General features: G+C 46.1%; 1 protein-coding gene across 1 annotated transcript in view; it reads left to right on the top strand.

The window, feature by feature from the left end:
- The window catches only part of LOC147696988 (uncharacterized), a 32830-nt gene extending 19139 nt beyond the window's left edge, over positions 1 to 13691 (top strand). Inside the window, exons 2-6 of the mRNA XM_086936097.1 lie at positions 3943 to 4231; positions 8132 to 8225; positions 9978 to 10079; positions 10822 to 10959; positions 12758 to 13691. Coding sequence (XP_086792223.1) covers positions 3943 to 4231; positions 8132 to 8225; positions 9978 to 10079; positions 10822 to 10959; positions 12758 to 13158 — 1024 coding nt within the window. The 3' untranslated portion in view covers positions 13159 to 13691. The remainder of the gene's footprint in view (positions 1 to 3942; positions 4232 to 8131; positions 8226 to 9977; positions 10080 to 10821; positions 10960 to 12757) is intronic.
- Positions 13692 to 14374: the final 683 nt, after the last annotated feature.

Genomic DNA, 14374 nt, shown 5'->3' on the forward strand with positions numbered 1-14374 from the left:
GGCCTGAGCTGTTCTGGGCCGCTAACTGTTTCTTAACTTCGGCCAAACCCCGGCCGATTGAGTCAACTTTTCCGAGCTTTCGGTCCATGCTCGCCATTCGGTTCGACAAATGGCGTAATACCTTCTCCATCTCGGAGACTTTTCCTGTTTTCTTGCCGGCCATGGCTTCGAGTACTCTTGCTCTAGTTGATCAACGAGGTCCTGGCTCCAACGTACTCCAGATAACTGAAAGAGAAACAACAAGATTACAAGTTCTCAAAATTGCCGCTTGTTTCATCGAGGGCTCACGAGCAACGAGTGGGTGCAGCCTTCAGAGCACAGGAACAAGAGGACGCTTCTTCAGATTCCCGTTCTATTTATCCTTCTGCAAGAGGGGTGGTACCCTCCTCCGGTACGCCTACTGGGCGTGGTCTTCCGTGCGGGTGTCTAAGACAACCCCTCTTGGGCGGGAAAAGGCGCGCCCCGGCTACGCCACTTCGGGCATACCAGCCGAGCCACGCCCCCCGCCCAAAATGGTTTCCCGGGGGGATCGGGGCACCCAACCATACGTTCGGGGGGACCGAGTGGTTGCCCCTTTCCGTTCTCGGACAGCACACTGACACGGGCTCCATGATAGTCCAATGGACACAAAGGCTTTACAGGGTAGATACAGTCCAAGTCTGCTGAGAACCATTTCTGGGCTTCATGGACTGCAGTCACCCTCCTATGCGGGGCATTATCGTTACAGGCCACTGTAAGCCAAGCAGTGAGATTATCTGCACTGACTGTGACAGAGTACTGAGTGGTGGGAGCTGTATTGGTCAGTGTGGCCTGGAAGGAAGTTGTATCCAGACTCCTCCAGTTCCTGGCCATAGTCCCTCTGGTTGCTGATGGAGTGATCTTCGTTATATTGTTGATAGTGAACTGTATTAAGTGATGATCAGACCATGCGCAAAGGGGAGACTGTCAAGGCAGACACTGTGGTGTTAACCGACCAGACATAGTCTAAAATATGTCCCTTATTGTGCATAGCCAGAGTTACCCAATGAGTAAAATTCAGTCCACTGAGTAGATCATTCCGCTATTCCGCGTGAGGCCTGCCCAGAGCATCATTGGCCCAATAGTTAAAATAGCTGAACAGCAATATATTCTCATGGTTCATTGTGAGGTGAGCCATCTGTTCGCCCAGAGAGTGGGGGAACAAGGGCACTCTCTGGGGAGGTCTATATAATAAGACGCAAATCAGAGGAGCCGAGGCAGACTCTAGTTTGATAAGTAGGTTATCCATCTGGTTTACTTGCTAATGTTGTTAATGAGGTAAATTTTAACTCCTAACGTATAATGGCTGCTACTCCCCCTCCCGCCTTTCCTAGGGGGGGCGTTCGCCTGCAGGATATAGTGCTTATTCGGGAGTGCCGCCAAAATCTCAGGGGCAGAATCTAGGGATAACCATGTTTCTGTTAAAAGAAGAATATCTGGGTGTGCCGATTCCAGTAAATGGAAGATGTCCAATTTGTGTTTAGGAAAGAAGCGAGTATTTAAGATGATGCTTAGCTCAGACAATTTTGCATGGTCTAAGCACCTATGGGGTCTATTCTGATTAAGTTCTGTTTTCTGTTGAGTATATAGGATTTCTGGGAAGACTGACCTAGCCGCCATGATTCCCAGCTCAGTCAGTCTACAACTGACAGAGAGCTCAAGTGGCTGATCTCCTGTTCGTAGGGAGTTTTAACTGGACTGTGTATAGGTCGGAAAAATGGCAGATTGACTAGCCCCTAGCCCTGTACTGGCACAGATGAGCACAGATGGGCTTGCCTTTGGTGCGCCGCCGTCGTGCCCGCTGCGCTCCCGCGTTTCGGCAACCATTACATGATAGGTGCTGATAGACTCCTTCTCCCCCCCTCCCGTGGGACCGACCCTAATGGGAGTGTCACCAGGAAGTCAGCTCAGCCCTGCAGCAGCAGGGAGCCGGGCCATTGCCAGGTAAGGTGAGTGAGACGATTTAAAAGGGTTTTAAAAGCACAAAATATTCTTTACATTTTGGGAATGTTAAAATAAGTTAAAACAAGCTAACAAGCGGCAGAGCAGCAGCGCTATCCATAAAACGCCCACTCCCGTGCTACAGCAACCATTAAACGGTAGGTGCTAATTAACTCATCCTCCTCACCTCCCGTGGGACCGCCCCTAATGGGAGTGTCACCAGGAAGTCAGCTCAGCCCTGCGGCAGCAAGGAGCCGGGCCATTGCCGGTTAAGGTGAGTGAGACGATTTGATGGATTTTAAAAGCACATCACATTCATTACACTTTGGCAAAGTTAAAACAAGTTAAAACAAGGTAACATGCGGCAGAGCAGCAGCATTATGCAATTCATTTCATTGCAGGGCCCGAACCCCTACAGACATTAAAGATAATGGGCGTACCCTGTGTTCCTCAGAACCTGGGTAAGAATACACAATAAGGAAGGGTGGTTCTGTTGGGTACGACAAATGATTTGTACACGGTATTCAATACACAAAGGTTATTTAGGAAAAAGAAAAAAATGTGTTTCTTTTACTTTTACTTCAAAAGCCACACTGAGACTCTGCTACTCTAGGAATAAATTTATAGCCATCAATAAAACAGGTAAGGACTCAGGGTGTGATGGAGCGGGAATCCCGTTTCATTTGTAGGGGTGCATCATAATCATACAATTTTGAAACAATAATGACGTGAAGTGTTAGAGTTGTGAAATGTATTATTGGTACTACATGACATATTTTAGGCTATTGGCAAGCATTATGGAGAATTAAGGTAGAAAAGGATTGTAATTAGCAGAAGACTTTAACATGAAGAGCTGTAGTTGTGAAACTAACACATATTCATGTACTAAGTGTGCTCATTAACTGCGACATTTCATATGAAGGTTAACTGCATCTGTTGAAAACATATTAATGTTTACGTGAATTTGCAGTAGCTTATATAATGCATTCTTATGTTAGCAGAAGTTGGAGGCCTGAAATGCAAGTACCTGACAACTCTCACTTTAGAATGAACAGTTTGAATTTCATGTGTGCTGTGGAATCTGTTCTTTCTCACGTTTTATATTGCAGGTGAGAAAGTGTTCTTTTAGGCAGAATAATGTCTTTGTTTTACTAGCTAGGCAAGAAGAGAAAAAGTTACAATTGCATGAATTGGGTTGATAAAGGAAGGATGTTATGATTCACAGGAGAAAGCCTGGTAACCAAGGCCAAATAATTGCAAGAAAGGTACATGGACGACATAGTGGAACAGTCCATACAGGACTACATCCAGAGTAGATGCCATGAGCAAGGTGCATGATGGGATTTCTACCTGTTAATCACTGATCCTCAGGAAAGAGCCCCACAGAGAAAGAGAGATAGTCCCAGAACAAGCTCTTTCTTTTCCATGGTGACTTTATTCTACTTGACAAATGGATTGTGGGGAGGCTTTCTTGGAAGACTTCATGCACTGACACCTTTCATCCTTCTTTTTGAAAATGCATAAGTAGGGATGTCACCTTCGTGTCAGAGATGGGATAGATTTAATGCTTTTCACTCATCAACCCTCGATGCTGGGAAATTTGGACTCATGCTTCCTGATTTTCTTTATCTTATTTCTTGAATTAATAGTTTTATTTATGCTGCACTTTTTAAATTGGATGCGTAGATTTGGCTTAATGCTAATTCCTTTGTATTTCTATACTCTCGTTTTGAGGTGTCCTTATGTCCAGTTATTTTTGGCTTCATAATAAACTAACTGACCTTATGCAGTTGTCTGTGGATTATCATGTATCAAAGAGAATGATTGGCTAATTCACTACCTGCTAACAGCTTTTCTCCCTTTATGCTTTCATGCTGTGAAAAGGAACAATTGGGGTGTGACTGGAACAACTCTTGATCTAATCGGACCCTTCAGGTGCACAACTTTAGATTTAAACTCCTAGTTTGCCTTCTCTACTTTCAGTTGTAAGGACCTTCATTTTTCCATGGATAAGGGAGCCTGTGGGAGGTTGGATAATTTACAGGAACATTCCCCACATTGTACTACTCAGACCACTTCAGTTACCAAACAGTGCTATGTTTTAGACAATGCTAGATCCCTTGTCAAACATAAACTTGAAATTGCTAACCTCATTGATTCTCAGGCTCTGGATATTTTGTGCATTACAGAAACTTGGACCAATCAGTCTTCTGGCCTGGATTTGGTTGCTGGAACACTTCCAGGAAACATGATGTATAGGGTGCTTCGACCTGTCAGAACAGGAGGTGGTTTTGCAATTATCTAACACTCCCACATCTAAGCTGTTTTCCAACTGGTCCAGCTTGCACATTGTGAAGCACTTTCTTTCTGCATTGAGCTGTCCAAATCTAGCTCTTTAATAGCTTACTTCTGCATCATCCTCCAGTACCAAGACTTTTTCCTTGATCTGAGCACCATCTTAGAATCTACCCCTAGTACTACAGACTCTACTTTTTTGGGAGACTTCAATTTTTATTTGGAAGACCACACTGATAAAGATATAAAGATGCTGTGCGACATGACAGCCAATCCTGTTCTCTCCTAGGTTATAGTAGGTTCTACCTCCCCTGCTGATCAGTGTCTTGATGGTATTTGCACCACTAACTCTTCCTTAATAGATATCAGTACACAACTATTAAAATGGTCCAATCACTTGGCAGTAGGGTTCAATGTCTTCGTAGATCAAGCCCCTCAATAGGGCAGGACACCTTCCAATAAACTTTGTACTTATCCATGACATAAGATATAGCTGGACGAACTTAGTCAAGCACTACTAGAATCTTCACCCTTGATAACAGAGGAGATTGATGCAGTGTTAGACGATCACGCTTTTTGGTTAACTTCAAGCTGTCAATTGATTGGCTCCAGCAAATAGCTCACTTAGCAAGAGACACTAGCCTTTGGCTCCCTGGTTTACTGAGACCCTTAGATACCAAAAACAAAAATGCAAAGAAGGCAAGAGTGCATCTGGAGGAAGGATTATCTTGAGTCAGAGAAGAACAAATATAAACAAGAGCTTGCCATTTACAAAGCATTGATATTGAGGGAAAGGTCCCTATATTGTACACAAAAAAACTGAAGCCATTATGAATTCCTTAAGGGAACTCTTTCAAATGGTAAAGAAGCTGACATCAATAGAAGGAGCGACAGCCAGCTAAAGTAGTCAAGAATTCTGCAATAACAAGGCAGATTTCTTTCAGAAAAAGGTTAAAGATGTTTATGATAGGACTTCTTCCATTAGGCCCACTTTGCTGATGGATTCAGCCTCTCCTTTCCTACATGCCAACACTAAGAGTTTTTACAAATTCACAGATCTTACTACAGAGCAGTTCAGTTCACTTATAAAGTCTATAAAATCCAGCTCGCACCTTAATGCCTTCCCCCCTTTAGTAGCCATAGAGTAATCTGAAATAATCTCATCAAATCTCAGTGCTATCTTCCAGGAAATGTTTGACATCGGTTTCTTTCCCACCCATTGGAAGGTAGCATCAATATTCTCCCTTTTGAAAAACCCGCTCTCAGTCCCACAGACACCAATAGTTATTCGCCCATTTCTAGACGGCACCTACTGGCTAAGAGTTTGGAAAAAATAATGAATCTAGTCCTGGGCATAAAACTCAACTCACCGAGTTTTCGGAATTCAGCAACTTTGCAATCCACGGAGAACGCTGAGTTAATGATATGTTCTACACTCTGCAACTGAGCTGAGTTTTTTTATTTCGCATGCCCGAAATGTCATTTTGCACAGGAGTGACTTGCTGGAGGCTCTCAAGTGTCCATAAGATTTTGTAGCCATTCGCAAGTGCCACAAGATTTGCGAGCCACCTACGAGCTCCTGTAAAATTTTGAGGACTTCTAACATGGCTTTATGCCACGCCACCAAGTTATGATGCTTTGTTTTGTGATGTATGCGATCGAAAGTGAGCACAATCAATCGCGGCTGTAACCTGGGCAACATACTCTCCTTGAGAAACATCTAAATCTTCTCCAAATGACAATCTGGAGTAAAAACCTTCTCAAATGGACCGCTCGCATTTTTTTTGTGCGAGGAGTCCTTTTTGTAAAAACAAATTCTAACAGGAAGGAAGTGCTCCAGAGTCTCTAGCTTCCTGTTCCTGTCCAACAGGCTCCTCCCAATGCCGTGTCCATCTCCTGGTCACTTTTCATTTGAATTTAGAGCTGGAAGGATCACTCTCTGTGCTGCCAATATGCACATATATGCACACAATAGAAGCTACCCTGAAATAATGGTCACTTACATACTGTAAGTGTATCCCTACAAAGCACAAAATAGGTCAAATGCTGTGACTATAGAGGTCCCTTTACCCTCCTCTCATGGGGCAATTTGGACCCTACATTGGGGTATATAAGAACACCAGTTTTAGTTGGAGGATGAAATAGGTCACCCTAACTAAGCATGGGCGAATTTTGCGGATCTCGCGTTCGCGAATTTTGCGGATTTGCGGATTCGCAATCCGCAAAATCCGCGAATTCCCGCGAATTTGCAGATTTTTTTTTTTTTGTGTTCGCCCGTGTTTCTGCCAGTTCGCGAGGGTTTTTACAATTTCGCAATTTGCGAACTTACCTGTCGGGTCGCAAGTTTTGCGAACTTGTTGTTTCTACATGTCCAGCCTGTTTGGGACACTCTTCTTCATCACTGCCACTCTCTGTCACCACTGCCACTCTCTGACTACTCATGCCACCCTCTGGCCCACCCATGCCACCCTCTGTTTCATCACCACACCCTCTGGTTGTCCAGTGTACATTATTTTCGGCAAAGCAAAGCACACCTTCCCTGCCTCAAGTGACTTGAATTAATTTGGGGCTGATTAATGTGTCACAGAATATTTTTTTAGCTGGCACCTGCTTCCTTAGTGCGCCCTGATTAGTGATCTTTTGCACTTGCTAAGTGCTTTCATTGTTGCAAAATTAGTTACAACACCTGCCCTGCCCCAACTGACAATAATGAATTAGGGGCTAATTAATGTGTCACTGAAAGAATTTAAAGTTCCAGCCTGGCACCTGCTTGTCTGCTCCTTTAGCTGTAAATCAGGACCTTTGTGGCATACAGTTAAGGTCAGAGCAGGGTCACACAATAGTTGCAAGCAGGCAACCGAATTCTGGAGGGCCCCCTCAGGAAGCACTACAAAGAATCGTTACAAATCATGAGGTTGACCTTTTGCACCTGCTCATTGCTTTTGCTTTTGCTGAAATCGTTTTTCGTTTTTTTTCGCGCTATTCGCGGGGCGCGGCGTCGTGCGAAACCGACCGCGGAAGCCGCCAATTCGTGCGAATGAGCATTTTATTTTTTTGCGGCTTGTTGTTTCGCGAGTTTTTTTGCAGTATTCGCGAGCCGCTTGCAGCGCAACACGCGAATTTACCCCAAGGTCGAGTACGGGCGCGGCCATTTTGTTTGCGTGACGTATTTCCGTTTCCGCCCGCTATGTATAATCTCGCGCAGTAAGCGCATTGCGAGTAGAGGGTCGCACGAGATCGCGCGGGAAATCTAGAGGTTCGCACGAGATCGCGAGGAAAATCTCGCGCGAACTTACTTTTGCGCTCGTGAACGGGCGCCGGCCATCTTGTTTTTCATTCATTTCCTGTGTCTGGGCATGGTGTTTAATCCTCTTGGTATCTTTGCCATCCTTTGCTTGTTTTCAGTTTTTTTTTTACGATTTTGCTTCTTATCTATCCCTCTCTTTTCCTAGCTGTATATTTTTGTCTTTTCTGCTATTTTTCTTTACTTTTAAACTACATTTTTAAACTCTCTTCTTTTCTTCTTCCCTATCCTATTCTTTCTTAATTTTCTACTTCTTCCTACCTTACCTGCCCAGACCATGGTCAAGCCAGGCGCCGTGAAGCTGCCCAGGCACTTGAGGGCCGCAGCGGCGGCGGGGAGTAGTGCTGGACCCAGTGGCAGGACAGCATGCGGGAGATTGAGGGGGAGCAGGTGACGCGACGGGAGATCTTCAGCCCGGAGGAAGTGGGCGCGCTGGTCTACTTCGTCCAGCGCCGCCTGCCCAGGACCATCGCGGGAGGCGGCAGGATCGCGGCCGGCGGGTACAACATGCGGGAGCGCCGGAAGCAGTGGGAGAAGGTGTGCTGGGCCATATCCCACCTCTACGGGGTCCAGCGCACCTACAGCCAGGTCACCCATCGCTGGACGGACCTCCTGGACCGCGAGCGCGACCTGCTGGACCAGCTCGGCTTGGAGATCCCCGGGCTTGGTGAGTAGTAGTAGCCATTTAATCACTCACTACTATGATGTTTTCTCCTGCTCTGTGTTGTTGTATTGCAAATATTTGTTTTTTACATGGAGCAAGCCAATAATGCCGCTGATGACGATTACATTGTAGTTAAATTATATTTCAAAATCTTCTGTGCATTTCAGGTGCACTGCTCTCCTTCTCAGTGGCGTTGCTACTATGCTTATTTGTTTTCTATTTCGTGGTCTCATTGGCCTGAGTAACTATTATGTATGAGTGTACTTTACAGAACTGCGTAATGCTAGACACTAGGGGGCAGATTACATTTACAAGCCCCTTGCGCCACGTTTACGTTGCCTTGCGTGACGCAACAGCGGCGTAAACGTGCCGCATCCCTGCGAGTCATTTACAGCATGACGCATCTAGGAGATGCGTCATGTTATAAAGCCATGGGCCTGCACCACAATGGGTGCGTTCCTAGTACGCAGGGTGGGCGCCGCGGTCCAGCGGCTGTGCGCCTCGCAAAATTGCCTGCGTGAAATGTACAAGATTTAACGCAGGCACTTCTGCAACGCTGCTACGTCAATTCAATTCCTTATGTCTGCTCGAAGCAGGCGAAAGGACTGACACAGCATGTTAAGTATTGGGTGGCCCTGAGCATTACTGGAGTTGCATTGCGTTGGCGACGTGACTCCAGCGATGCGCCGCTCTTACGTGACGAGATGCCTCACGCAAGTGCCTACCCTTGCGCCAGGGCGCGCCGCATTGTAAATGAGGCACATCTGCCGTGTCGCAAGGGTAGTTTTGCGTGACGCATTTGATCTGGCGCATCTCTGGAGATGCGCCAGAACGCGTAAGTAAGTATGCCCCTAAGGGGCAGAATTGCAATTACCGTCGCATCCCTGCAAAGTAGCAGGGATGCGCCATTAATTGTGCGGCCCGCTACCACCACCAAACATGGTGCGCCGTATTTGCAATGCGGCGCACCATGGGCCCAAAACGTCACCGAAGCTTTACTGCTGGAGTTGCGTCGCAACGATGGCGCAGCTCCATCAATGCTCTGGGGTACCCTATCTCCCCAATGCTGGGTCAAGCCGTACGTCTGCTTCAAGCAGGTGCAGGGTTTGTGTGACGCATCATTGTCCTAAAGGTGACTGATTGATATTTTGTAGATTTCCCTCAGCCACTATTAGGATGTGTTCCAGCGCAGGAATGCCCTCCCTTGCGCCGGAACGCCCCCTGATGGCGCAGGGCTTTATAACGGGATGCATCTCCCAAATGCGTCACGTTGTTATAATATTATACGCCGCACCATGGCGCCCTTTTTTGTTTAGCTGCTGCGTCACAAAAGTCACGCAAGAACGGCGCAAAAGAGCCGCAAGGGCTTAAATCTGCCCCTTCCTTTGTAACCCTGACAATAAGAAAAATAGTGGCGGTGGATTGATAGTTTGACTATTTAAATGACTGGTAATGTAGCAGGCAACTGTTAGTGTTGTCACTGATCTGACTGAAATCACAATGGAGTTTGTCTGTCACTTTGCGTCTTGCCTGCGGACTGCTGCCTGCCAGTCCTAGGTGAACGTTTCAGTACTTTGTTTAGTGAGTTACGTGACTTTCGAAGTCACAGGTCCGCATATAAATGAAAAGTAACCATAATCAATATAATTTCGCAGAAATATTTTGTTATTGTTCTTTTGAAATGTTTGATTTGGTTGACATTGACAAGCAACAATCATCCATGTTTTCTGTTCTTTCTTTCATGTTGTACGTCAGCTCCCCCCAGGGGCGAGAGGAGGACACAGGAGCAGCAGGCGGCGGATGCTGTTCATCAACAGGGCCAGGATCGGGCAGGCGAGGGCTCCTCTGCTGGCCCCAGTAAGTTTTCATTTTAGACTAGTACCTATTTTTCCTAGCGTTCCTCATTTGACTTTTTTCAAAATTGTCTTTGCTCTTCTTGTAGACTGTATCTAAATTCTTATCCTGCCTCTACTATGACTCCCTGTGGTATTACTAGATTATTCTTATTAGTCTGTCTGTGTAGCTAACTAAGATTGCACGGTTGGCGAAACTCCCATGATTCTAGTCAGCAATAGCTCTATCAACTTAGTGCAGTCCTCTGGGATTGTCCATAATGTCTTTTGAAGTGTTCTATCTGGACTCATGCTTGCAAAAATTGCAAAACCTTTCGCTCAGTCACTCTAGTCTGGACCAAAAAACACAGATTGTATTTAAGTTTAAAAGTTTTATTAAAAGTAAACACATTTATTAAAATGAAGTCATAATAAAACTAAACGTTTAACTGATAATGGAAAAGTGGTTAGTGCTGACGATTAATTGAAGACATTTCTTGTGGTCGAGCCGAGCTCTCACCTGGTTTCAACTTGATCTTGTTGTTAGAAGTCCATCTTCTGTCTGTGTGGAGAAAAATGGTGCGTGTTAAAAAAACAGCCTTCATCAGTTGTGCCAAAAAGTGCAGCAAGACAACCTTCCCTGGAAAAAGGGACATTTTTTTTTAACTTTAACGACAGTCACAAATTACATTGTTTTCACATGTCTTCATTCCTAGACCAAATACTAGTGACTGCTTTATTCTAACATTCTTAAATGTACTTTGTAGGTGGAACATCTGGTGGCGGGGCCAGTGTGGAGGTGGTGGTGCTCGACACCGAGGCGGAGGGCGAATCGGGCGATGCTTCAGGGGAGGAGGCGGCGGCGGCAGCTGTGAGAGTTGAGACGGTGGTGGTGGCGGCCAGAGGTAAGCTCTTATATATTCCTTACTTATTGAGATTGAAGACTAGCTGGGAAGGCAAGAATATGAGATGCATGGCTGGGTGAATGATGAAGCAATGATGGGTGGAAGGACAACAGCCTGGGTGGGTGACACAGAAACTGTATGTGTCCATATACCTGGATCATGCTACTATCTGACTCTTAGATAGCATATGTGTATCTAGAGCAGGGGTACTCCTAGTACGGCCCGCGGGCCGGTGGTGGCCCGGCAAGCCTTCGTTGGCGGTGCGCTGACCTTGCAGACAATCACTGCTCCCCCGGCCCCCACAGAGCAGAGGCTTTTTTGTATTTCACCTGTTAGCGCCCCTGCATCTCCACTCTGACAATCACTGCTCCCCCGGCCCCCACAGAGCAGAGTGGAGATGCAAGGCCACAAAGAGGTGAAATAGAACTAAGCCTCTGCTCTGTGGGGCCGGGCAAGCAGTGATTGTCAGGGTGGAGAAGCAGGGGCGCTAAAACAAACAAAGCCTCAATAATATGTTAATGGTCTTTTAAAGACCTGTTAAGTACTTTGGTGTTGTTGTCTGTGTGTGCGCGTTGAGGAAGCGGTCTCAACCCGGGCTGAAGGCTGACACAGATAGACACACACACAGTGAGATGACAGAGGGGGAGGGAGAGGGAGGGCAGGAGGGAGAGAGAGATGGAGGGAGGGCAGGAGGGAGAGCAGGAGGGAGAGAGATGTATGTAAATGCTGGGTCTGGTGGCTCAGTGGATGAGGGCATCTGCTGCAGGGACCTGTGTGCAACCTCATGGTCACAAGTTATCGTTTTGCTTTAGCCCCGCCCCCTCTGACTCCGCCCCCACCAGTGCGGCCCTCGGCCCCAAACTACACTGTAAATGTAGCCCCTGAGAGAAAGTTTGTGAGTACCCATGATCTAGAGAGAGTAGACGGTCAGTGGATGAACTAAGTGTAACTTTGAAGAGCATGTAACACTAACACTGCACCCGCACGTCCGTTCCAGTGTAGGAAAGGCAAGGAAAAGAACTTTTAATTTTGTCCAAATACTACCATAAATAGTAGCAGTAGTTTGTATTGCAAGCACTGCATAGATCCGGTTATTATGGTGGCCACTCCCTACCTCTCTTAATAAGTTTAGTAGTACTCAGTCATTCATGTGTGGATGTATCACTGGTCACTCAATAAAAAGCAAAGCACATAAAGTCATCCCATATATAAGCAAAAACATCCCATGTGAAGTGATAGATAATCAGATTATTTATCTTTTTCAATTTTCCATTTCTAGTACTCATTTCCACTGTAGGGTGAAAGTTAAATTAATTAAGCAGTAGCCCTTGAGTTGTAACAGAGTATTCTCAGTGCCACCCGTACTAGAAAAGTAAGAGATTCACCACCTGCATGTACTGGACGGGTACAGTAACGCAACGGCAACGCAAGTCTAGGTCACTCCTCATGGCGTGCGTCTCTTTTTCTCGGGTGCAAGTTTACCGCGCTGGCATTATGCCGGCTTGCAGAAAATAACGTACCAATTTTCCAAAACAAGAGATAAGAAGAAGAATAAGACTGGTGTACTTTCATAGTCGACTCCAATGGAAGTCCACAGTGCTCGTAGACTTTGTTCCTTAAACTCCCACTAATGTTAGAGCAAGGATGAAGAAGTGTGAGGTTAGATAGATACTGGCCTCAATAGTTATGTAATGCGCTTGCAAGTTGCTAGTTGTACTGCAACACAAATTTCTGCTGAATGATTGAGTTAATCTAAAAGAGCATTGGTTACAGACTATGTCTTTCTTTCTTCATATAGGTTCTCCTTCCAAACGGACAAGGAGGAAGGAGCTGGCTAGAGCGGCCCGGCAACGGAGGATCGAGGCCACTGTTGCGGAATATCGGCGGCTGGTGGCCCTGGAGGACGTGGAAAGTGTGCAGTCGACAACTACAACAACGTCGTCTGCATCGGCCTCCGTGGCCCCACGGGCTGCCACCCAGCACAGTGGTCCACCCAGACTGAGCCGGGCTGCCAAAGGCAAACGCCACCACCGAGCAGCAAGGCCAACAGCTGCCTCTCACAGGCATTGCACCTGCAAGGCAGTGAAGGCACGCCTGCGCCGCACCACCCTGATGGTGTCCCGCCTTCAGCAGGAGCTCGCCTTGCTCCGCGAGGAGCATGATGCCCTGGCCCAAAAAGTGAACAGCATCCACCCATAGTGTCCCTTGCCCCTTTTTTAGAGACTTTTGGGGGGTGGGAATTGGGAGTTGGGTTTTTGGGGACTTTTGAAGGACAATCGTTGGGGTTAGGGAGGGTCTTGCGGGAGATTATTTTGTTAGGGATATAAATATACTTTTTCAAACTTTATCTGAGCATACCTGTTTTTTACTGCTTGCCTGGTGGGTGGGGGTTTAACGTTGACTGTTTTCCTGAAAGTTTAGTTCCATTTTCTTCCTTTAAGTGTAAATGCCCAAATGTTTTCAACACTAAGTGCCTCTCACAGACTCAGTGAAGTGAATCCAAGAGTCCTAGGACTTTAGTAGTACTACCTTCAGTCTCTCGTCTCTCGTACTAATACTCCATTATACCCCCAAACCACCAAACGCTTATCTTACCTGTAATTTGTGTTTGAAAGTAGGGCTAGACCCAGGGCTGGCTCCACGGGAAACACCGAATAACGTTGGCAATCTTGGTCGGATAAAATTTCCTCATAGCGGTGGTACTATTGTTGTGACACAGTGGCAGTTGCATGCCTATGAAAAAAAAGAAAATGAAATCTGGTTTGTCCTCCTGAGCAATTCAACGGTACAACTGAGAATATAGCATGTGACAGAAGTACAGTAGAGCAGTGCCACATTGTAGCCTAACAAATGGTAAAGTATAACTACTAATTCGGTTGAAGTTCTTTCACATTAGCAATGGTTCTTTGTCAAGCTGAGTAAGAATATATCATCGACAACTGTGGAAAGAAAGAATGCGACAGTACAGGGCCTGTGTGGAATTATTGATAACGATATTCAACATAAGGTCTCTGTAGCCAGATACCCGAGAGCCTTGCTGGTCACTATAAATCCATTCACAACAACACTCAATGGGGTTGGTCTGGAAGGTGTCCGGTTTACTCCCCGTGATCCAGTCGATGCAAATATGGTTCCACTTCCAAATGTCACCAACACCCAGAAGTGTAAACACAGGGTGTTCGAGGCATTAGGCGGGGGAGAAAAATAACAAACTAAAATAAAAAATGTGGGATGGGTAAAGGTAGGGTCAGCAGGGAAAGGATACCTGTAACAGAAGACAAGACAGGCATCAGTGAAGTGCTGTCCTAACATACAAGAAGAAGGTATAGTAGATAGAAAAGGAGAAATTGCTTTTTTTCTAGGTGTCCCCTCACTCACCAGGGTTGCCCCTTGGTGACATGCTTCATCATTGGGG

Source organism: Lissotriton vulgaris, chromosome 8, assembly GCF_964263255.1.
Source record: "Lissotriton vulgaris chromosome 8, aLisVul1.2, whole genome shotgun sequence".
NCBI lineage: Eukaryota > Metazoa > Chordata > Amphibia > Caudata > Salamandridae > Lissotriton > Lissotriton vulgaris.